Source organism: Ascidiella aspersa, chromosome 8 (genome assembly GCF_963924565.1).
Source record: "Ascidiella aspersa chromosome 8, kaAscAspe10.2, whole genome shotgun sequence".
In the NCBI taxonomy this organism is placed as follows: domain Eukaryota; kingdom Metazoa; phylum Chordata; class Ascidiacea; order Phlebobranchia; family Ascidiidae; genus Ascidiella; species Ascidiella aspersa.
Genome location: NC_139454.1, coordinates 870531 through 896537, shown reverse-complemented (window position 1 = coordinate 896537; position 26007 = coordinate 870531). Strand labels below are relative to the sequence as shown.

The 26007-nt window shown below is 36.9% G+C and overlaps 1 protein-coding gene across 1 annotated transcript; it reads left to right on the top strand.

The window, feature by feature from the left end:
* The first annotated feature begins 358 nt into the window (after window positions 1–358).
* Window positions 359–20960, top strand: LOC146134773 (NACHT, LRR and PYD domains-containing protein 3-like). Its single transcript, XM_083395629.1, has 9 exons — window positions 359–418; window positions 2689–2920; window positions 12052–13832; window positions 16115–16267; window positions 16552–16713; window positions 17168–17329; window positions 18251–18406; window positions 19335–19490; window positions 20048–20960. The coding sequence occupies exons 1-9, from the start codon at window positions 359–361 to the stop codon at window positions 20069–20071; spliced, it is 2886 nt and encodes a 961-aa protein (XP_083251755.1). The 3' UTR covers window positions 20072–20960.
* The last annotated feature ends 5047 nt before the right edge of the window (window positions 20961–26007 follow it).

The window sequence follows — 26007 nt, the reverse complement described above, 5'->3', positions numbered from 1 at the left end:
AAGAGCTAGCGTTTGGTTGTTGCCTGCAGTTTGGTGCAAGCGCTTTACTGCTGTACTGAGGTGAACGCGAAATGTTGTGTAGGTATATGAGCTGAAATATCAGGTTACTTTACAACGTACAAACCTTAAATCAATCGATCTAATATCGTGACGTAGTAATGTGACATGTTAAGCTTAACATGAACATACCCAGTCTTGTTTGAACGGCTTTGTGTAAAGTTAAAGTTGTGAATTCATTTGTGATATACCATAGCGAATTACGTCATATATTGTGACGTAGTGATATGTTAAGCTTTACATGAACATACCAAGCCTTGTTTGAGCAGCTTTGTGTAAAGTTAAACTTGTGCGAGTGAAAATGGCCGAAGCAGCCGAAGCCGAAGAGGAGATTGCTGAAAATGTTCAAGATATTACCTTGGTGAGTTTTGTTAACCTCAGAGTTGAAGGTAGAAACTTTACTTAAGATTTTTACCCGAAGATTTCCAAACGTGACGTCAAAAAGTTACGTCATAACGAGCGTCTAAAACAAGTGACCTTAGGAAACCTGAGTGCATCGTTCAGCGTAATGCAAAAATATTCAACCCATTCTTAGTTTTAAAAACTTTCAGGAACAAAAAGAAAAAAGGGTTAGTGGCCTGTAACATTATTTTACTGGAACGTTCCAAACCGTTCCTGTTTACTTTCACCACTGGTTAAACTTGAAACAAAATATTTCGTGGCAACTTTGTGGAAACATACAGTTAGGTTTTGTAGGCTTGCCATGGGTCCCGGTTTCAAGGCCTTGTCCCGGTGTCCCGCCCGGTTAATCAATTTGTCCCGGATTTTTCAATTTGAGATTTACAAAAAAAAAATAAAAAATGTAAAAACTCTTGAGTTAGTCATTTAGCAATTCTTGTTCAAAACTAAGTAACACTTTTTACTTTTCATTTTTGGTTGGTAAGGCTGTCAAAATTTTTTTTGTTTAACATAAATTAATTATTTTTCCAGCGGGTTTTAAGAAATATTTTTCTGGGGTTGAGGTTGCTGGGGCTAGTTTCTTTCTTGTTTATGATAAGTAAAAATATGTAAATGGATATTAACCGGCGGGTGCTGGGTGATATCTTTTTGTTGAAGGCAAGCGAGCGCCGTCGCAATCCGGTCACCGTTAAGCAAGTTTTATTTTCAAGGATTGTTTTCAAGTATGACGCAGTTTGCTGTCGGTATTATTTGCTTGAATATTACGCAAGTCTAAACAATTGCTGTTACAACTTAAAGTTTAACGTTTGGTAGTAATTCTGGATCGATAAATGTCGCTGGTTTTCAGCATTACAAATCAAATTGAAGTTATAACACACTGATTGCCTTAATATAAATAGGTTTTAATGTTTCCAACTTAAGACATATGTTTAAAAACCTTTTTATGTCTGTTACCGCGCAACATTTAGGTAGAGTTCGCAAAATTTCGAATTTCATGCGGCGGTTTCAATAGCAAACAATTGTTAGTATCAAACTAGATTTACTTACGTTGGAGGCAGTATGACACCAGGATTACGTATTTGCTGAATATCACGCAATGCGAACCATGGCTGCTACAACTTAAGGTTTTACGTTTGTGAGTGGTTCTCTATCGATATACGTCAGTGGTTTTCGTTACGTTAAAGATGTTTGACGTGCTTAGCTGTTGGGTATTTAATCGTTTCATTTCAATTAAGCACACATTATTTGGAATTTTGTTTCAACAAAATGTAAAATGTTAGTTTGCGAAGACGAACATTTAGATGTTTCACAGTAACGCAGATAAATACGATAATTTATAAAACGCCATACGATTATAACACGCCGATTTAATGCTGCTCCCACACAGGCCAAAGAATGTGACTCCATTTGTGGGGAATCATTTAGTTAACCCATTTCAGGAACAATAAGAAAAAAATAGTCAATGGACGACCAACATATATGCTGTATAACAATTAACTATTAGAGAAATTAAAATGTTTTGTTTAGAAAAAATTAAAATGTTTACCACTTTACACACTAGTTAGCACTCAAGCCAGGATATTACGCTATTCGTAACATTACTTTTTAGTAACATGGTAAATTACCTTTTTAAATCATCGGCAATAACACGCGTCTCTAGCAAATGACGCAAAGTACAACATAATGTTATAGTTTTAAGAGGCCAGCTTGATGGAATCTTGCATTTTGTTTAACCTATACTCTAATGATTTGACCCGGGGAATACGAATTTGTTATAGACATAGCGCCTTCGCCAATGTACGGCCTAATGTTGTTGTAGTTTTTACGAGGCCCGCATCTTACTTTAATTCTACAAAGTATTCATCCGAATCATTTTTTTAACAATACAGAAAATCACTTTCGGTTACAAGTTAAATTACTTAGAGAAACCACACTTAAAAATAGAGCCCTGAAAAATACCCGCTGACAAAATATAAAACAACCGCAACCCCGTTAAGTTAATTACCTGCATTAAATTATTTTGTAGTAGGTGTACATTAAGTTTATTTGCGATTTTCAATATGCGTCCCGGATTTACGTTTCTAAAAAATGGCAAGCCTAGATTTAGATCTTATTAAGACTTTGTTCCGCCTATTAGCTATTAATCCTATTTCTAGTCTTATTTTGACGTTAACGTTATTTAGATTTCGGTCGTATTGCTTTACATTGTTGTTAATGTTTTCATTTGAACAGAACAACGCAATTATTTTCCCTGGAGCAGAAGTTCACGTAACAGAAGTGACGCAAAATACCAACGTCACAGAAGTTACGCAAGTGACGCAAAATACCTACGTCACAGAAGTGACGCAAAATACCTACGTCACAGAAGTACGTAACGAGTACCACGTTCAAAACATGGTCGCGGGTGACGCCTACTTCGGTAACCTTGGCAACGTTGTTGAAGCAGATGACGTCACTGCACGAGGTGAGGAAACGAATGCAAAAGTTTTCCGATATAACCTTCCTTCTGTTGTCAGGATGTTTCGCCCGCTTTGTGAAAATCTATTCAGTTAAAAGCGCAATTCAAAGTATAGCCTACCATGTTGTGGAGTGTGAACTTACAAAATCGAAAAAAAAAAAACAATTTCTCTTTAGAGTTTATAATTATAAATGCCATCAAGCAATATGCGAATCTCTGTTCTGCGCCTATTGCGTCACGTATCCTTTACATTTGTTTTTTTCGTGTGGGAGTAGCAACAGTATTGCATATTAGCAAAGGCGCTGGTGGTCCCTGTGATGTTTGCAGCTTATTGTGGTAAAATTTCCAACTATACTATTAATAAAGGATACAGCCCGCTCGGATCCAGCAGTTAAAACAAACGCTTATTGCCGGCGCCAAATCGTCCTCGGTTAGGTTGTGTGGCACTTGTGATTTTATAGATCTGTCGAATATATTTGAACTCAGTGACGTGCGGCGAGGTTCTTAGATGGTGAGGCACTAACTTTTTTAAGTCACGTTTAAAATAAATTTTATTTAACAACCACAAAGCGATATCGTATAGGTACTAAAAAAAAATTAAAAGCATGCTTTCACATTTATTTAAAATTTATAAACAAGAGACGAAAGCAGAAACGTAGGCTGCCAATCCCTCTGAAAGTTGCAATGCAAACCTTTTGAATGTGGAACAGGTCTCAGCTGAGATACTAAATCTTTCCGCAATAAGTCACTGTACATCGGGGCATTTTCCCCTATCACACTTGACAACATTTTTTAACATTTTTTATTCACTAATTAAACAGATTCAAATAAAATGTTTTCTAGTTTTAGATAAAGCAAAGCTGTTGATAACTTCACCGCTGTCTATTTTTTTCCAAATCTAGAGTAGAGCTAAGGCATGCAACCTATTTTGGTCCATAGACAAACGCATTTGCTTCAGTACTCTTTTGACTAAAAATGAGCGTTCCCCTGAACCATTAGTAATCATCAGACAAAGATTCATCCTTAATACAACAGATACGTTAGAAAACGCAAACATGAACTTATTTTTATTAATCAAATTGCACCTCTTTCTTCAAATTCGTGATATTGGGGCTTAAATGTTTGAACAAAATTATTAGACCCTGAAGCAAATTTGTCGCCATTACGAACTTTTGATGAAGGTGAATACACCCAATCGCGTTTTATTATTTACGATTCAGTTGTTCTCACCAAAATAAGGAATCGGTTAGTACAAAGCCGTTTGGATTTATAGCTGGTAATACATGCCTCTGAAGTAAAAAATCGATACAAAGATGTTCCCACTTCACGATGTTCAGGTATTGTAACAATCTGGCTGAGTCAAACATAAGTTAATTAAGGTAGCTCATTGTGGTTTGTTTTAGCATTGTTTTTGAATAGTAGCTTAATATGTGAAGTAACAAACACGCAATGACGTCATAAGCTTACGGTCCGATGGCCTCAAAATAGACAAGATGTGGTGGTGGGAACACACAATAAGGCCTAAAAAGCAACAATGCCTAAAGCAGAAAAATCTATAAAACCAAAGTAATAAGACCTACGACATAATAAAGCAAAATACGCAGCAATATCCAGTACAGCATAAGATCAAAATCGTCTAAATAAGACCTAAATCTGCCGGAATACGTCGTAAAATCAACCGAATAAGGCAGGGGTGCCTAACCTTTTTGGCTTCTTGTACCCCTTTGTCAGCGTTGTTCGTACCCCCAAATAATTCTGATGGAATTTTTCAAATATATAGTGCTAAATGACTTTTATAGCACCATTAAAAGTTAAACTGGTATTTTACTAAACAATTCAAAAAAAATCAGAAATAAATTGAATGTCGGTTATTTAGTTTGTCACTTCTTAGTTAGATATTTGTTGCTTCATTAATAAAATTCGCTCAAACGGTGGTTCGATTATACTCAAGACAACAGACTGCAGTTAAAAATGCATTGTTACAAAACGATGTGGTTTCTTACTAAATAACAACAAGTATTTGTAGATAATTGTTGTTTTATTTCAAAGCAAATATTATAATGGCATACAATCATTAGCAATTCCAAAATAAAACTGTACTGTAAAATATGTTTGAAAAGCTGCTCCGTGGCCCAAGGATCTTCGTACCCCTTGATGTTCAATCTCCCCCGGTACCCCCGGTTGGGAACCCCTGGAATAAGGCCTAAATGTGTAAAATAATCCCTATAACTGTAGGTAGAGGGTATGGGACAATCGGGGGTCGTCGGTCTTACATCGGCTGTTTTGGTAACGACGTTTGGACGCCCTAGTTTTGACCGGTGCTGTTAGGGCGCCGCTGTTTAGGCACCGAATTTTGGTCCTGTTTGGGGTTATTGGTGGGTAATGGGCGGGATTAGAAATTGAGTTAGGGTTGAAATTATTAGTGGAGTTATTGATGTACTGAGGGGTGGGCTTTGGGGTTAGGTAAACTGTTGCATAGGCCTGATTCTGACCTTTGAGGTCTTATTCCGACGAATTTAAGAATAATTGCGATTTAGACGGTATTATTAGGTATTAGTCCTATTTTGGTCTTATTCCGAATTGTGTTTCATTCCAACGTTGATGCTTTTATCTCAGTCTTATGGCTGGAGTCTGTGGTGAAATCTGTAGAATATAACTTTTTTGGTCTTATCATTTGTTGCGGTGGGCCTATTTTTTATTTTTTATTTATTTATTTTGGGGCTGCAGCCCCCTCAGCCCCCGCCTTAATCCGCCCCTGGACTTAGCAGGCTAAACACCAAAAAGGCAATTGGTGTAAATGTCTTAAATCGATTGCCGAATATGACGTATGCCTTGAATGAGGTTTATATTGTTAACAGTGGGGCAAAATGCGGGTTTCTTTTTTACGAAAATCGCCTACTTCCCCTACAAAGTACGATTATGGGAGAAAAATCCCTACCGTAGGCGATTTCACACACGATTGGCGGCCTTGCTGTGCAGTGTACACTGGAGGGATTAACGCGTACTATGCTGGCATTCCAGCTGGACGAAGAAAGGTTTCATAGCTATGACGTCACAATTGAAGCATGCCTCAAAGAGGCACGGCTTGGTGCTGCCTCTCTTTGCGTATTTCAATGATTTTGACCACGTGAACGCTTGATATGAATATCGCCACAGAAATACAAAAAATTAAACACACTTCGGGTGTAGAAACGTAAAATTTGCGGGAGAGGGGCACGACTACAGCAATTCATAGAAATTAAAGCACCTAAAAACGTGCAATGTTTAACTACTTTAACAACTAATATTTATCCTGTGATAACAATCACTTTGATAAAACTTTTGCTTTGCCAAATATTGGCAGGTGAGGCACTGCCTCCCCCTGACTGCACGTTCCTGGTTGAACTCCTGTCAACTGTGAATACGTTACAATTTTCCTTCGACCTTAAAACCACAACTTGTACTGCGCTATGCTTGGGTTCGTCTATCTGTCAGGGATAAAGCAACTCTTTCTATTTGGAGTATTGCGAGACCACCCTCTATCTAGGGGTCGGCAACCTTTTTCTAGTCGTGAGCCAAAACCAAGCTCAAAAAGGTCTCTGCGGGCCGCACAAAATTGTGTTATTAAAATGTTAGAACAACTTCAGGCGGGCCTCGGCGGGCCGTAGGTTGCCGACCCCTGCTCTACAGACTCGCATATGAAGCTCATTCTCATTCTTTCGTCCTCACTCTAGCTATTCAAAATGAATGGCGGCCAGTCGGTTTATCAACTAATCCAAATATCCATTAAAACTATAGCATGGTAGAATAAGGAGTTGTGGAGGCCATACACTCTGAACCTTTGTAAACCTGCTTTATACAAAACACTTGCTTAGCTAGCCCAACCCTGCTTAATCACCCAAAACTGCCGAATTATTTTGCCGAATGTCTTCGCTACAATTGCCATAAGTTTAGGTTACCGCAATTTAATAGTTAATTTTTTTAAGATTTGTACATATCGTGAATAATAATGACCCTGCGATGTTTTAGAAAATGTGGTGTGGCGTAACTGTTAAACTTACTGTTCAGTTAAAAACTTTTTTATTTAGAAATAATTTAAAATTAGTAAACATTTTCGATTGCATATTTTATTACAAAATAAGCATGGCATTTTTTCTAAAATTAAAAGCCTGTTTGTTGAAGCTTATTTTAAACTGTTTTGTTGCAAACGTGTAGGTTCTAACATCGCCTCGCCTGAACAACTAGTTGAAGAAAAAGGTAAGTTCAGCATATTTGTTCTTAATAATCTTCTACAACTAGAAATAAGTTAAAGTGTTTTGCCTTGAGACCACCAGACACATTGCACACTTGCGTCCGCAAAGAGTTTAGGCCTGATTCTAACCTTTTAGGTCTTATTTCGACGGTTTTAGGATTTATTCCGATTTAGACGTTATTAATACCATTAGGTATTGTTCCTATTTTGGCCTTATTGCGAATTGTGTTTTATTCTGACGTTGGTGTTGTTCTCTTCTCGGTCTTATGGCTGGAGTCCGTCTAAAAGTAGTAAAACTACATTACTGTATAGCAAACGTTGTATTAAAACTAAATCGTTTGTGATGTAACAATGCATGACAATTGAAGGTGTGGCGTGCCTGTGATCGACTGTTGTGGTACTGCTCATAAAAGCTACAAAACAAATTATTATTAAGAATACAATATTTATAAATTTTTTGGGGGGGGCATGGCATATCTGCCTGGTGCACCTTATGTTAAGTAAAGTAACAGACAACACGAAATTACTCTATGATACGTTTATATTAATAAGATTTCTGCTGCTGCATTTCCGAAGCAAGTCTTGAAATGCGTGGTTGTGTTTTTGCTAGACACATGTAATCTTTGCGAACAAAAGCATAAATTAAAACCAGTTCATGTGAGCTGTAACAATTCATTTTGAAACCTATTTGTGTTACATCACAATGGAAGTGTTACGTCACATTAAATGCGATTTACAACAAGTTACAATGTGATTTTGTCACTTGCCAAGATTGTGATTAAGTAAGATTTCAAGCGTCAATTAATTTGCAGAAGGTATATTTAGAAGTTTTTGCGGACCCCTTAAAACGTTCTTTTTTCGGCTCCATTCCAGGTAGCCTCCTTAATATCTTACACAACAACAACGTTCTGGTTCGGTTCTAATATGCAAACACTCTCTATTACTTTATGAAATTGGGTTGTAAGCAGTAGCCAGCCGAAAATTTTGGGGGGGCAAAAAGTTAGAATTTTTGTTTAGCTTTTGTCATTGTATTAACTGCCGTGACGAACACAAAAACAATGTTAGCAAACCGTTTCGAGCATCAACTGACTGAGTGCTAACGCAATACTCCATTTCCAAAAAAAACATTCAAACAGCAAAAACTGACTTAGTAACACTACATTAATGTATAGCAAAATGTAATATTAACTACATCATTTGTGACGTAACAGTGCATGACAACTGAAGGTGTGGCATGCCTGTGATCGACTTTTGTGGCACTGCTCACAAATGCTATAAAAAAAAGTGTTAAGAGTAAAATATTTATAAATTTTTGGGGGGCTATGGCCCCTCAGGCCCCCCCTGGCTACGCCTATGGTTGTAAGTGTTTTCCAATTATTCTGAACGCCGATAGAATACTTTGAAGTTTAGGGTGAATATCCACTTATAATGAGCATGGACTTTTGACTTGAGTCCATCATACTTATGCATGCGTTTGTGTGCCTTTTGTCGGTAAGTTTGTAACATTTTCTACCACCACAAAAGTACAAATAAAACATTTAAACCCCGTCCAGAATATGCGTTGTCATATTGGGTGCTGACTCCGTGTGAATATTATGACTTCATTTTTAAGCTATTTCAATTAATTTTTAACTTATGTTTTAATTTATTCTTAGCCGGGTAAATAGCCTTAGAAGGCTCCCCCTGACTATTTACCCGGATTGCTCAGTACACATACATCCGTTAATGTTTATATATCGGTTTAGCTGCTTTGTTGTACTGGTAAATAGCCACTTCCGAATATAAAACTTTGTTTAATTTATATTTTTATGGTAATGAGCTGGATGTTGTGGTTTCATAAAACTAAAACTTTCAGGGATTCTAACCCAAATAGTGTGCGTTGCGGTCGGATTGTAATGTGCGTAATTCGCAGATGGTTTTAATTTTTTGCGTTACTTTCTACGTATCAAAACGAAATAGCCCCAATCTTTCTTATTAAAAATATATGCTAAATAATGGTCATATTGTTATTATTGGCAGTAGCCTACATTGTGATGTTATTCAGTTATTGTAACTGTAAAGCAAGCAATTTAACTGAAGCTGTTGTTTTGCTTAATAGAAGATATTATGAAATATTTTGTGTAATTTGAGTGGCGACCACAAACGTATTCTTTCACTTGTTTGAACTTTTATTATTCTTATTGTACATTTATTGCATTGTTTGCTTATCACTGATGTTGCTATTTCCAAACTGTTAGGTTTTAGCATTTTGTAAAACACTAATTTGCTTCTTTAATACCACTTGTCCACCGTGTTACTTAAAAAAATATTTAAATATCATTAAAAAAAAATCTTACTGTATATCTTACCAACTCTTTTAAATTGCTTTAATTGTGATATTTTACGTTTTTGCAATTGCAATTATAATGTCTTCCTTATTCTTGTTATGGCTGGTCACTGAGTAGTTTGGTGGAAAGGTTGTTGGATGCTGTGTTCAAAAAAGAGAACAAAATGCAGATGTGTTTAGTTATTTTTTGTAGCCATTCTAAAGCCATAGTTTGTATCTGGTTTTATTTTGTTGGGACGGAGAACAAATAAAGCACTTTTTTGTTTTAATCTCAGCAGAAAAGCTAAAAGTCAAATTAATTCAGATTTGAAAACGTACATGATAACTACAAACACAACATTTTTCCTAATGATTACCAAAAACCTTGTCCACGTTTTCCTGACAATATTCTGAAGTAGGTGCCTTTTGCCATTAATGTTTTCATTAATTTATTATTCAACTGGCCCACCAAACATAAAATACTTTCTTGGTAATTTTTTTTGGCAGGGTCAACAATAGTGCAATTATTTAGCAAAAATAATATATACTGCTATTTTTTTTTTAAATGGTGTGATAAATATGTACTTAAGCATCTTGGAAATAATTTACACTTCTGTGTTTTAAAGAGAGCGATTATAGCAGTGACTCTTACCCTCTGTTAATAGCCATGTCCGACAAATTGCAAAATCTTTTGTTGAACCCCAAATTTTCGCGTAGTCACCGAAAACAGATATTTCTGTATCAAATCGACTTCTGTTGTTGATTTGTGATAAAACAATATGTTTTTGGGTGACCAGTTGTTAGAATTGAGGCTTTAATGCAGTGGGTCTCTAATGTTCGTGGCACACTAAAAAATCACGACACACTTTCTATAAAAACAATTTTATAACTTCACAATTGTCCTTCATACATGGCAAAGCAATAGGTAAACGTCTTAATGTTATCAGTTTTCTAATATATAGTGTGCTCAGCTACCAACCCCACCATGCCACTGAGCAGCAACAAGTAATATTACCAATGTTATCTTTTTATTTCTTTGTGAACACTGGCTTTAAATGAACATGTATTTTGTTAAATATTCCACAAACCACTCAAATTACATGAAATATTTCTTATGGTGTTCTTGTATATTGGGACAGTGGACACCAACTTGTGTATTGTTTTACTGGTTAGTTTAGCGGACATATTAGGTTGCAACAGTTCTGACACAGTTCTAACAGTTATTTTTTGTGTTAAAGTGGACCTGAAGCCTCCGGGCAATCTAGTCACATGATATCGATGTGTTCATTGCATTGTTGTGGTCGTCCAGAGTGGAGAAGTTATTTGGATGAATTGTTTGTAGGATTGCATAATAGCCGTTAAATGTGATGTATGGCCCTTGGCCCAGTTTTAAAAAGAGGCAGGCCGGATGATTTGCATTTGTCAGTCCACACTTTGCCGATCCCTGCTTTATAGAACTGCAGTCTCTTTTCTGTCATCTCTCAAATCCAGTTTGAAATGTGATATTAACATTGTATGTTGACTCAGATTTAAACTTTTTCTTCATTTGTTTTATTTAAACTTTTGTTCAGCTCATCAACCCATTACAAGGCCCCAATTTGTCGGCTAAGCTTCAAGTAGGGTTCGTTCGGATATTAGGAGCTTTTAGTATTTGAATAACGGATATATCTGGATATTTGTACTTTAACCTACCGGTTAATCCCATAATAAAAATCTGCAATCTAGAAAAGGAAAACATTTGCCAACAGCAAATTTGGCGAAAACGAGCTGAAAGGTGTAAAAGCGAACCAAAAATGTTAATTATGTTATCAGGTTAACCGCTAAAAATGGGATAATCCGCTACTGCTGTTTATTCATGTATTTGGAGAATCAAAATTTCTTTAAATGGTTTCCCCGCGGTAGTTTGTTTGTAATTTGCATATAAGCAAGTGGAAAGGTTTGTGTCTATCGCCGTGGTAAAATTTTCTAACATCCCCAAATGTCAAATGAATTATTCTTTTTGTTAGTTTTTAATTGTTCTATGTAGAGGTGTCTTTTAAAAGTTGTTGTAACGCAGACTTTCGGGAAAAGAAGTGATTAATTAAATTATAAAGCAATGAAAAACACACACACATATGTGTTTAATAACAACTGTGATCTAGCCTCATCGGAAGCTGCTGACCAACGATTACAGCTCTAAGCCTGTATAGCTCAGTGGGTAGAGCGATGGTCCCGGTATAACCGAGGTCGTGAGTTCGAGCCTCACTACAGGCTAGTTGTTTTCCGGCTTGCTCTGCTTGCATCATAGATCGTCAGATTCGGCGAGTCTGCGATGGCTTTTGGTGTATTAAAATACAAAGCTTTAAAAGAGGTGTATTGCAAAAGACCTTATTATTTCATTCATGTACTGTATACTAGGTTTCAAATGCTGCTTAATGTTGTTGGTAATTGTCATCATAGCTGGGTTTCTTTATTTTGTGTTAATCAGTAAAACTGTGACTTCGCAGAAATCTGTTCGTTGTGCAGGGCTTAAAGTTCAGTATGTTTGAAATATTATATGGTTTTCAAGTGTTGAGTTTCAGTTGAAGCTCTCCACTTTAGTCGAGTTTTTTTAATTCTCAGATGCAGCTTTGCGAGCGAACCAGAAAAAAGTGGCCAACATCAAAGTCAAATCTCAAGAAACAATCTTGGTTAAACTCCTGGTCATTAACAGGAAGAATGTCGAAGAAGAAGGTTTTAACGCAATGTTGGTCTATAGAGGAAATGAGAAAAATGTTACTTTTTTTGAGGTGTATGAATTCTGTCAGGCTGCAAAAGAAAATGCAATCAAAGAAGCAGAATCTAAGTTCAGCGACCAGGCAGCGAAAACTAATTTCATTGCAAAATATGGCAACTTTATAGTTATTATTGGAGGAGCTGGCTATGGCAAAACCACCTTAGGGATACAAATTCTGCAATATGGGTGTGATACTCAACCTGAATCTGGCTACATTTTCTATGTAAACCTGCCATCGTTAGACAACAGCAAAGAAATGAGTGTTTTTGAGGTCCTCATAAAGCTATTCAACTCAAACTGGAAATATCATTTGGAAACAGATAATAAAATTCTGGAAAGAATCTCCAAATCAAATAATGTGTTGATCATCATGGATTCAATGGATGAAACAGGTTTTAATCTTTCAATGAAAGCACCAGTCATTGGTTTGTACGAAAGAGCAAAACCAGAAGTCATTCTCCAAAACCTTTTGCGGTCTGACATTCTTGGCAATGCTTTCAAGTATCTTATTACACGACCGGAAGCATATCTCCAGTTGAACCCAGACTGCAAGTCACACTTCCCACTTGAGGTACTTGGTCTCGGCGAAGATTCACAGGATTTGCTTTTCAAGGAAATTTGCAAAAGTCAGGAGAAATACAAAAAAGTGAAAGAGGTTCTCAACCAAAACCCAGCAGCCAATGCATTAAGCTTCATCCCATTATTTGCCAAAGCAATTCCAAAATACATTCTAAAGCATGGATTGGATGGTGGTGCATTTACTACTACTGATGTGTTCACATCTTTTCTGAACGACTTCATTCGCTCACCTCACTTCAAGAAAGACGAAAAGGTACTTCGCAAGCTCTCTGATTTAGCTTTGTATGGAATGCTTAACAAGAAAGTCACCTTTGAAGCACAAGATTTTCACAACGTTGGACTTGAAACAAAAGGTTTGGGGGATTTTCTCAAAGTTCAAGGTCGGTCTAGTGATATCAGCCTTAAAATTTTGGAAGGTGACAGAACAATTTTGTTCAATCACAAGCTCCTGCAAGAGTTCTTCTCAGCACTCAAGATTATGTTTGACACCCCCAAGAAAAAGTTTAAAGAGCTACTGAAAAACTTGAAAAGTGTCGATTGGGAAATGGTTCTTCAATTTCTCTTCGGTCTGCTCAATCCGAAACTCCAAAGCAAGCTAAACGCGCTGTTTCCAATCTCTTCAGCTGATGTTTCCGCCAAGAGAGGCTTGCTCAAGGATCTGCTTGTTTCCATGACTAAAGATTTCGCCAAAACATCTGTGAAGGATTTCCCAGTTCCAATCGCTTCATTTTATGAATTTGGTGTTGAGGCTCTTGCAAAATACAATGAGTTCAACGCTCGTCCAGACGACAAGAGGTTGTTCACGCTGTGCAGTCTCGCCCACGAGTCTATGCTTGATGTCATCACAAGATCAGTGGTGGAAGTTTTCCCAGACATGGTTTTGCTTTCGCGCACGATTCTTCCCAACCACGTGGCAAGTCTCTGTCACGTGCTTCGCGCCACCGACCATCCAATCACCATCAACGTTGGAGCTTACTTCGAACAAGCCAAGTTCATCGGGGATGGATTGAAGATGCTGATCGAGACCGTTGCTGAAACACCACACACGGTTGGTTATTTAATAAATACATAAAGTATAAAATATTGTATTTTGTCGGTCATATGTTAGTTACACTGCTTATATTTTTGATGTATTTTGCTTTTCAGTGCTAGATAAAGCTACTTAAATATAATTTAATTTTAATTATTATTTAGTTTCATTCAAGTTTATCCTGGCTTGACGCTTTATTGTAAAGGTTGGGGGTTCGGACCCCCCCCCCTTTTTTTTTGTAAGTGACATTTTCGTTTTTTGTACGTTTTTGTCAGGGTTTTACACACCGTTTTAAGCGGCAATGTTTTTATTGTAATTAGGTCACGCGTCTTAAGCCAAGGCAAAATTAAAATCAAACGCAAAACGCCGTTTTTCTTTTCTTGTTCGGTCAACCGTAAACGCTAGATAGTTTTTTCTTTTGCCTTTTGTTATTCGTTCGGGTTGGCTGATTAGCAAGTGTGTGTTCGACAATCAGCAACAATAAATCAAGCTGTCTCCGCCTTTTTCTCGCTAAAAACGTCGAGTTAGGCGGTGCTGATGTTTCTTGCTGTTTGCTGTCCGCGTTAATATCAGATGTCGGTGTAAGACAGGGGTCGGCAACCTACGGCCTGGGGGCCGGATCCGCCCACCACCTCTCAATACTTTTTGGCCACTTAACTAGTAAGCGCAAAAATATTTTCTCGCTTATCGCGAATGATCTTTCTGCGTCCGGTTTGTTTGCCTTTTGACGGTGTCTTTCAAATGGATCAGCGCTTCTTTACCGATGCGCCATGGAAGGCATAAGACGTCATTACGATCGCTATTTTATGACGTCATATCCGTCGCTATATTATGACGTAATTAACGTCAGAGTTGAAAATTCGTAACACCCCCCTTTTGGATTTCTGGATACGCCCCTGATTTGACGATATTTTAAAAATGTGATGTGCTAGAGAAAAACGGAATGTATATTCGAAAATAGCGCGAAAAATACATCTAAGGTGAAATACTCACAATTTCGATTAGAAGAAAAAGTGAAAATTTGTTGACCAGTGTAATAATCAAGTCATTTTGGTGCGAAATAAAAATAAATCCGGCCTGCAAACGTAAATCTTACAGTTATCCGGCCAGGGATCACAAGCTTTAACAATTATCCGTCCCCTTAACAAATTATCCGGCCCTGAAAAATCGTTTGCTAACCCCTGTCCTATACAACTACAAAGTGTGCGTGTTTGATTGAATTGGGGAGGTGGCGGCTGTAGGTTAAATGGCGTATAATGGTGGACTTTGGTGCGATCGCAAGACAAATATTAAATCCGCGAAGGTGATTATTTAATAGGGTACGATAGTTTGTGTTGCATTACTGGAAGGGGGGAGGGGGTCATTTATCAGGTCCAGGAGCGTATCCAGAAATCCAAAAGGGGGTCCCGATTTTTTAACTTAGGTAATTCCCCGTTTTTTGTCTGACGGTAATGACGTCATAAAATAGCGATTGTAATGACGTCATAAGTAATATCAGAAACAGGCAATTAACGTCCAGCAAAACCAAACTTTTAGACGCAAAACGCACACGTGCGTTGACAATCCTGCCAGATGCCAGCCGTTAACTTCAGGAGAAAAACTAAACCAAGAACGTAAAATAAAATATATGTGATTGATTATTTGGTAGATCCATGTACGGGACTACGCTACAATTAAAAGCACGTCTTTCGCCACCTGCAATACTAAACGGAGATCGTTTCTCCCCCGTGTTATTTGATTAGCGCAACATCTGCAAAAACGCCACTTCAATAGTTAATCTATTTGAAAGTTTTCAACCTTTTTAATTGAGGGCAGACCTGGCGAGCGAAGCGAGCGCGATTTTTTGGTAGGGATAACGGCATTTCTTTTCAATTTCTTACAAGTTTTTATTACATTACCGAAAATAAAAAAACGTTAAAAAATATATGTCCAATGTTTGAATACGTTTTCCGTTTGTCCGCGACGCACTTGACAGCCTTCCACGGAGCAACGGTGGTAAAGCGATGATGAAATTCTAAAGACAGCATCAAAACGTAAAAAACGGACGTAGAAAAAACATTCGCGCGAAGCGCGAACATTTTTTGCACTTACGTGGTTAAAATACTCAAAAAGTATTTAAAATGGACTCGTGTATAGTTTGTCGGAGAGGCAGCGGGACCAATGAATTACAGAGACCGCTTGATTGATTGTTATTAATTGTCGGATACGCCACTGATCAAGTTGTTCAATATCTAGCTGAGTTTAGCGCACCTAGGAAGTCTAATCTATCATTTGAGTTTTCACACTCTGCTATATTTCAGATTCGCAAGTTCCACGTAGATGAGGCCACCACCAGCATTGCAATTCTAGCACCAATGGTTCCACAGATGCAAGAATTGACGATCTGGAACAGCAACCTTTCTGCCGACGACATCAAACTTATCTGCGAAAACTTGCAAAGAAAAACACAACCGGTACTAATACATATATCACACATAATAATTGAATTTATAAGCTGTGTGTGTTATGACAGAGCATGAATTATTTGAGAGTAAATAATTTCTTTCTTAAGTAATAAAAAAAAACACAAAAGTATCAACATGGTAAACACCAAGCCATTCACTATTATATTAGATGCAGTGTCAATGTTGATATGTGAAACCTGTAATTCCAGTTACGTCACTTGCTTAATATGACGTAACATACAGTCACCCCACACAACCAACTGGTACAACTTCATCTACTTTGTTGCATGTAGATTGAGTATCTTGATTTGAGCTTAAACATTCTGGATGAAGCTGGGGTGAAGCTGCTATCCGGGTGCATCCCCCACATCAAGAGGCTTAAACTCATGCGATGCGGACTCACATCCGACCATATCCTGGTGTTGGCGAGCAGCATCGAACAACGACAACATCCCGTGAGTTTTAACAAAGTGTAGTAATATTGTGTGATATTATCGACACTCATCCTATACAAGTGAAACCCACAATAAGACTTACTAAGCAACACTATAGAAAGCAGAATTATCTGTAACAGCAAAATTTTACGACCAACGGCATAATAATACCAAATACAGTAATATCTGTTACAGAATGAGAACTAAACCTGTTGGAAAAGTCGCAAATTATTCGGATTTAGATCTAAAGGCCAAAATAAAATGTCCAACTCTAGGACGAGGGTTGATCACTGTTTTAGGTACCCTCGCGTTTTGGCACCGGACTGTTTGCCTCTGTTTGGGTTTAGATTTTGGCTTAAGGTTGGAATTATTGCTGAAGTTAGTGTAGTACCACTAATACTTTTGTACTGTGACGTAACATACAGTCACCCCAGTCAACCAACTGGTACAACTTCATCAACTTTGTTGCATGTAGATTGAGGATCTTGATTTGAGCTACAACAATCTGGATGAAGCTGGGGTGAAGCTGCTATCCGGGTGCATCCCCTACATCGAGAGGCTTCAACTCACGCGATGCGGACTCACATCCGACCATCTCCTGGTGTTGGCGAGCAGCATCGAACAACGACAACATCCCGTGAGTTAACAAAGCACTGAGGCTTCGAACCTCTTGATTGCCCAACCCGACATTTCCATGCAATGGTCGTCCTCTGTCAGACCAGGGACGAATAGAGTGATAAAGTTCCCTGGGGCTGAGAATAATTAATCACCCTAATACTCAAATTATAGTTTTAACTTTTAGTTAAATGTTGTTGAACTTATTTTTTCTTGGTTAAAATGCCCTGGCCCATATTTTGGAATGTTGCTGTTTTCAACAACACAAACCATTAACAAGGATTTGAGCAACAAATTAAAAAGTGAAATACCAGAAAGCAATATTGTTGCTCCTTGTTTATTTCTGCTGTCTAAACCTCCTTGTGTTTATGCAGATAAATTTGTTGCCCCTTGTTTATTTCTGCTGTCTAAACCTCCTTGTGTTTATGCAGATGGATTTGTTGCTCCTTGTTTATTTCTGTTGTCTAAACCTCCTTGTGTTTATGCAGATGGATTTGTTGGCCCTTGTTTATTTCTGTTGTCTAAACCTCCTTGTGTTTATGCAGATGGATTTGTTGGCCCTTGTTTATTTTGTTGTCTAAACCTCCTTGTGTTTATGCAGATGGATTTGTTGCTCCTTGTTTATTTCTGTTGTCTAAACCTCCTTGTGTTTATGCAGATGGATTTGTTGCTCCTTGTTTATTTCTGTTGTCTAAACCTCCTTGTGTTTATGCAGATGGATTTGTTGAGCCTTGTTTATTTCTGTTGTCTAAACCTCCTTGTGTTTATTCAGATGGATTTGTTGCCCCTTGTTTATTTTTGTTGTCTAAACCTCCTTGTGTTCATGCAGATAGATTTGTTGCCCCTTGTTTATTTCTGTTGTCTAAACCTCCTTGTGTTTATTCAGATGGATTTGTTGCCCCTTGTTTATTTCTGTTGTCTAAACCTCCTTATGTTTATGCAGATGGATTTGTTGGGCCTGAGTGAAAACAAGATCGGGTCACGTGGTGCTGGTTGCCTGGCAACAATTGTGCACAAGGTGAACAAGCTGTGGTTGATTGATTGTGGAATCGATGAAGTTGGAGAACTGAGTGAAGCAATCGCATACAGGGAGCATCCAGTAAGTTGCCTCATCTAAACTCGATCGTGGTTCCTAGGGCGCGTGCATTAAGAGTGTGGATACATATTTTTTTTAGATTTATTATTTTTCATTATTGTGATAAAATATGACGCAAGGAATTCCCGCAAAACGTGGCTAATCATCAGGGCTGGATAAAAGTTGATCGCCACCAAAACTAATTTAAACTTTAAATTTATTTTTAATCATTCCCTGAAAAACCATAATGTTGAATTCAAAATTACAAAAATTAAAACAAATTATTAAAAACATTATTTTAGCTTTTTATTGAAGTCCAATAAATGCCTTTTCAGCAGCGTCGATAAAATGTCTGGATTAAGCTTGTTTGCATTTCAATCGCAACCTGAGATTATATAAGAGAGCAGATGTATAAATATAAATGAGTGGAATTATGAAGACGTTGTCGTTAATCTTTTTATTGCGATAAATATTTCGTTTCTGTTGGTTTGTTTTATATATTCTTCTTCATACAGTGGTGAACACAATTAGTGGCGAAATACACCGACATTTTGTCAATTAATATAACTTAATGTGCAGGAAGTGTAAGCCGTCCTATACTATTATTCCCAGTATTAAAGTCTAAAAATTACGAATCCCAGCCAATACGTGGGTGGTATGAGTGCCTTTTTGTATATAAACCAATTTAATATTGTAATTTCAGCCACATTTGTGATAATCGCAGTGATTTTACCTTTAGGTTATTAACAACTGACGGTAGCTAAACTTCTCAGGGCTAAAGCAAATTTTAACGTGAAAAAATTATCTTTTTCCATTTGTTTTGCTTGTTTGACCATAGCAATGACGTCATTATGTAAAGTATCTAGATTTCAAACAAGCTATTATGAGTTTATATTTGTTGTCAACATTAAGTGTATGTTTGTTGTTCACCTCCAGTTGTAATTGTTCGCAGATGGAGGTTCTTCATGTGAGAAACAATCCCATCGGCGACCGCGGGGCCAGTGCGTTGGCAAGATGTCGGGGAAAGATTGGAGGGTTGGGCACTTACAACTGCAACTTCACATCAGCTGGAGAACAAGAGTTGGAATCGGCCGAACGACGCCACCAAGTAAGAACTTGTTTCAACTAATCTCTGTTTGATTAATTTGCATATTGCTGATAGTTGGACAACTGACTGATGGTCGCTTTATGATAGAAACAACAGAATCGAAGTTGTTCCTTAATTTATAATTTTTGTAAAGTCTTGTTTTATTAACAATCGTGTTTTGCCACTAGGAGTCATCAGTGAGCGTTCGTATATCTGGAAAAATGAGTGAAACTAAAATGTATTTTGGATTCGAATTTGAGAAACACAACGATTTTTACATTAACAATAACCAACGAACGATTTCACAAGTTCCTGCGAAACACATGGTTTTAAATGACGCGATTTGTTTTAAAAAACGTGAAATTTCCGAACAGTTTTAACCGTCTGTAAGTCCAGAAGGAAACATTTTAAATCGCCTACACAGGAATAATAGGTAATAGTAATTTGCAATAATAATTTAGTGCTTCATGTTTTTAATATTTTGTTTACAGGTAAAACTCCCCCAAAAAAATTACACAAATACTTTTCATCGACGCGTAATACCCGAAAATTAATAATTTTTTTTCTTCTGGAAAAAGCTATCAAATTGTCACGTGATGTGAAGCAACGATGCGGGAACAAGAAGTTTCATCGCAAAGTTGGAATTGTTCATTTTGAAGCAACTTTTTACGCAAAGAGTTTCCTCCAGATTATAATTGGTGGTGTGGAATCGCTCGGGCGTGACCTAATCACCGTCACGCTTAAATGTCAACTACAAGGCCTTTGTATTCTGATCCCTGCATTTTTGTTAGAATTAACCTTTTTTCACATAAATGTTATTTAAATTTTTTTACAGATTTGCACTTTTAAACGAAAGTATTTTTAAATCTTTATTTCGTTCTAAGCGTCACATTTTGTTTTAGATTTGGTTTTATTTCACAGAATTCTCCAACATTGCTTTAATCGGTTGTTTAATTACAAACTTTGCCTTTTGTTTTTATAATTTGTTCCTTTTGTTTTTTTTATATTTTCTAGTTTTAGTGAATAAATTTATTCTTGTGCGATTCACTGTGACTTTGTGTGATTGACATTTCCACTGTATTTATCCAGAAACAAAAACATGATTTAATTTGTAATTAATATCGGTGCATTGTTCGTGTTTTTTAAGCTTAAACTCCTGTTAAGTGATCGAATCGTAACTATCAAATATTTTTTTATTTCTTGGAGTTTTTCTCCAACTGCTGTCAGCTTATAACATATCTTGTTGTTTTTCTAAGTTTGTTTATTGCTTATATATATTTACCCCCACTGTCGAGTTTCTCACAGCTTTGCAAGAGTCTACAGACTTCTTTGCCGAACATCCTTAATTAACATTAGTTTGTAGAAACAATTAACAAATTACCAATTAAAAGTTACAATCACCCGGCCAGTAACGATGGGTTAAGCCACAGCAGCGGTTGTTTCTCTTGTTAAACACAGCAGTTGGTTATTTCCCTTGATGAAATATGTATTTGCTTCGATCAGTTGTTTAATGCGAGGCTCAAACTTTTCTGTTTTCTTGCTTTTATTTGAATGAATTTCTTCGTGTTTTATTCTACCTGAATTTTATGCAAGTGTATTTGTCGTAATTAATATTTCATATTGATGAAGAAATTTGCAAATGTTAGTTTTAATTTTTTAATTAGTTTTCCTCTGGCAATTAACACTTGTTGCAGCTATGTAAGACACACCAGCAACGATAAGCAAACAAACCTAATTAAATCTTGACCCGACACTTAACGGCTTGGCTTGGGACGCCCAGGCGAGTAGCAGCTCAGTATATAAACAAACCAGTGAAAGACGCTCGCCTTAATTCTCCTGCAGCGCCGTTTCTATTAAGGAAGGGTTTCCACCAAATTTAAAGCCTAAAAGTTACACAAATAAACACCAACTATGATAAGCCAAGAATACGTTGGTGTTTGTACAAGCAAGTAGTTGTAAAATGTTGCCATCAAAATGACGGATAAGTAATATGCAGGGCGTATTGGCGCACTAGTAGCGGCATCAGACAAACAACTAGGATCCCAGACACCGATCCAATTACGTCACAGCACTTGTATTTGCTTTGCGCCGCTCAGAGGTTCTTAACCAGGTGGGGATTCACCATTAGGGGGTATTTTTAGTTTCTAGTGGTTTCATGTTTTGAAAGATCGACAATAGTGTAAGTTATCAGCATAAACTATTTTTTTTCCTACTCGGGGATGAAGTTGTAGTACGTCACGTCTGGAAAGTTTGGAGCTATGCCAAAATAAAAGTTTTACCGCCAAAGAAAGATTTTTTATCAACGCTGAAAAAACATTTTAGGTGCTTTGTGTTATTTATCTAAAGTTTTCGCAAAACATTTTAAGTGTTTGACGTTACCGAATATTATTATTCTAGCAGTTAACGTTACCGATTATGTTTGACGTTACCCACTTTACCGATTATATACTTGCAATAAAATGGCTGCCGGTTGACCAGAGTTTCAAAATAGCAGCTTTAACAATAAAACATAACAAAATTTCTCACCGGCAGTTTCGCTCCAAACAGTTCAGCGACGTCGTCAGTTCAAGAATTAAATAATAACTCCCAATCCATGAAAAGCATCATTCAGCAGCGTTAGTTAATTAATTACAGAGCAAAACAAACCTTATTTTTGAATATTAATTTTTTTTCAATATTTTCCAAGTTCGCGCAGGTAGTTGTGACTGGGTGTACTATATGAGGTGACTGGGTGTACTGTATGTGTCACCAAACAAGCCGGGAAAATAGCCACTAAGCACCCCTGAGTCTAACAAAGTCATTTAAACAAATTTTGGAATGAATCATAGAATTCAATGGTAAACTCGGGAAATTAAATTTAATCATACCACCACCTGCTAAAGCCCAGTGCTAATCTAAATAAATGTATACAATCATCAATAGGTGTGCGACTACATTAGTAAAATAGGCAAATAGAAATGAATGATTTTACTATAAGTTCATTTTTATTTTTTGAATAACTCTGTAAAATAATTCACCCTAATCAGCAAATGCATCTTGGTAAAATATAAATTTTGTTAATTTGCTATTGTTGCTACTTGCTAGGGCTACTGCAACACTACAAATAACTAACATTAAAAACAATTATTGAGCAACTACACTTTATTGCAGTTTTAAAAAAAATTGCTTGTCATAACAACTTTAAATTATTGAAATTGAAGGAGTCTTGAAGACTAAAGAAGGTAAGCTATTGGAGCATAATGGCTGGAGGTTGTAGTTATATATGAAGCATGAATATCTGAATATCAAAGCCCGAAACAGAAGTAGGTAGCATTTTGAAAAAAAACTTTTTGAATCATTTTCTTGACAAAAAGCATGAGCATTAGAGTGTAACTATATTGTTATGTTGACATTTGTTTAAATGTTGTTTTCAGAATTTACCAGCGGTTCTTCAATGTTCATAGCTCACACTACACTAAGAAAATACACTTTTTACAAAACAAAATACAATTATAACTTTAATGTTTACTATTTCTACATGTCAAGGCATACTGTAATATTATCAATTATTTAATTGATAAGCTGAATTCGAATCGCACATGATTACCTACATGGCTTTGAAATTTGAATAGTTTATTTCCAAATATTTAGAGTTCTTCTTAGTATTTTAAAATTTCTTTCAGGCACATTGGTGTACAGCTGTAGAAAGTCTGAGAACGATTCAGTTAGACATTTGTAAATCATTTGTGTGCTTTAATGTTGTTGTTTTGTTGCGTTTTATAACCTGCACTGGTTTCATCCAATAGATGTTGGTCACATCAAACCTCGCTAATAATGTTGAGTGGAGACCTTAACCAACTTACTATTGTCGGATGATTGGAATCGGAAGTGCTGTGCTACAATTATCGAGTTGGTTCAAACTTTGGATAAATCTGCAAAGTTGACCAACACTCAACTTACACCTAAACCAGGTGATTTGGAAATGAATAGTTTTCACAACTTTAAGTTTTTATACACACTTAGCAAACTTACAGTTTATATTTAGAAAATTTGCCAATTGTTTAAAGTTGGTTTGAGAATTTGCACAAAGCTGAGAAATGAAACCACTGCTTTTCATGTGCGCAGTTATAAGCTGCCCAACAAGCAATGTAAAACTTATGGAATTTATTAAATTAATACAAAACAGACAAATTTTAACAAACAAGCATAGTGTAACATAAAAGTTGATTTTTAAAACGAAAAATATACACACAAACACTAATTGTTTTCAGATCCAAGCTGCGATGATCATTTCTGGAAACTGAAATATACCAAAGATTACAAAAGTGTTAGAATTTTTTAACAATATTGTTTGCAAATGCATCTTGTCCAGTAATTTCTTATGCACTGATTTTCGTGCAGTTAATTTGAACAGTTATTCCCTGTTGGGAGCCATTTGTTGAGCTTGTGTATTATGTAGGTTTGTTTATAACGGCAGAGATTATTTCTGATGTGTTCTACTACCCGCCTTCTTGTTTCTGATTGTATCATTTGTAATTACTTCCTGAGACCGGCCTTGTCTCTCACTGAGGCCAGAACCACTTTCTCTGCTCTCCTTGCTCCCCCTCTATTCAACCTTCTGTGATGGAATAAACAATAAAAGCTAACAGCACACCTAGTAGTCGGTAATACACATTATGACACGCCCTACAAGTTTACGCTGGAAATGGACAAGTTGTGTGTGATTGTGAGTAATTAATTAACTGATGTTTATTTGTAATAATCAAAGAACAGTTCTTTTGCTAATTGTAATTGGTAATCCTCTGGTAGTTGTAATACTGCTGTGTTTGAGTAAGCAGTTAAGTGACGTTTATTTGACAAATAAAAACATTTGGTCAATATTGTTGTTAAGCAAAATGAGAGATTTTTTTTCACATAACGCCAAACAAATATATAAATGCTGGATTGGTATTTTGCGCGCGCCCGCTAGTGCGAGTGCAATTAGATCCTGGCGAGATTTTAGCAATCTACCTAACGACTCCTAAACAACAATTTAAAGCTCGTCCTTTTAAGAGTGTTTATGGTATGACGGCAGCACGAAACGTTACAGAAAAAAAATCATCTTTATAACTTTTGTCCAGGCGAGTGCTGATTGATAAACAGTCATCCGACTTCAATTTTAATTCAAGGCCAGCCCTGAAATGTGTAGTAGCTTGGCAGGGTTGTGAGATGATTATTGTGTCATTCAGAACAACTTTCTTCCAATTGCTAATCCTGCCTTGTGACTTTGAACACTCGGTGGCGGGGCTGAGCTATAAATGCGCGAAACGAAATGTAATAATACTTGCTTGTACTAACAGATTGAGCAAGCATTGGCGTATGGTTGTTTCTCGACTCTCCTTCTGATCCTGCATAGCTCAGTTGGTAGAGCGACGGTCCCGGCTTGACCGGAGGTCGTGAGTTCGAACCTCACTGCAGGCTAGTTGTTTTGTCTCGCCTGCTCTGCTTGCATCATAGATCAACAGATTCGGTGAAGAGTCTGCAATGGCTTTCGGTGTACTTGTCTGTTGTTTTAAACTTCACAGGATAATCACGTGCTTGTTGAAATATCAGGAGCAACCTACTCGCCCATAAGAACTGAATCCTTCATATATCTACAACGAAAGACAAGTATAGTAGAAAAAGTGTACACAGAGAATATGTTGAGAATAATCATGTTCGCTACTTGTTCTAAAAAGTCTAATTCATGTTTGCTGCTAGCTACAACTGTCTGATTATACTTAAAACTTGCGTATTTATTATTTTCGTTGTAATCAATAAATTTGTCCCGGTTTTTGTTGCTTGTGAGTTTTACGATTTGTTTATTACAAGCAGGGCTTTGTAGCAGGCGTAAATGTTAAACGGCTCCGGCTCCAGCTCCGGAGCTCACTTATATCATAGGTTAGCTCCAGCTCCGGAGCTTATTGATACCACTGCTCCGGCACCATTACGGAAAAAACTAAAGGTTGAAGGATGAACGCTTAATTTGCAATATCTAGCGTTTCAAAATAATCACAAACAAAACACCATAATGGTTAGTTAGAAACGGTGGCGCCAAAGAGGCAACAATTCTTCATTTTGTGAAGAGTTGCTGTCAAATTATATGAATTCAGCCATTAGCAGTAGCATGGCATGTTATGAAATGCATAGGAGCTGGATCTTTGTGTTTAAACAACTGCTCCAGCTCCGTTAAAATGCGCGCCTCCGGGGCTCCGGCTCCAAAGCCCCGATTACAAGCAGGTTGTCCGATAATATCGGATCGGAGCCGATACCCGATACAAGTCTTAGTATCGTACATTCTTAATTACAAGCAATACAAGATTTATTGTGGAGCTTTTTGTGTTTGCTTTTACTTCAGTTAAACTGAAAATAAAATTGCGATGTTTCCTAATATTTTTATAACAGCGCACTGCACTATGACGTAATACTGGCAAACCTTTATTGGATTGAAGGCCGGAAGTTGATTTAATTATTATCAGTGCTAACTTAAGCCACAAACCAGAAGTTGTTACCAAGTCTCTGTTTATTGTCGCGTACAAAT

Bases quoted from the DNA above. Each gene is read 5' to 3' on its own strand.
- LOC146134773 (XM_083395629.1), top strand. From the start codon at position 359: ATGGCCGAAGCAGCCGAAGCCGAAGAGGAGATTGCTGAAAATGTTCAA. The intron at 2,921-12,051 runs GTGAGGAAACGA...TTTAATTCTCAG, and splicing joins AGATGACGTCACTGCACGAG to ATGCAGCTTTGCGAGCGAAC. The intron at 16,268-16,551 runs GTACTAATACAT...TGTTGCATGTAG, and splicing joins TGCAAAGAAAAACACAACCG to ATTGAGTATCTTGATTTGAG.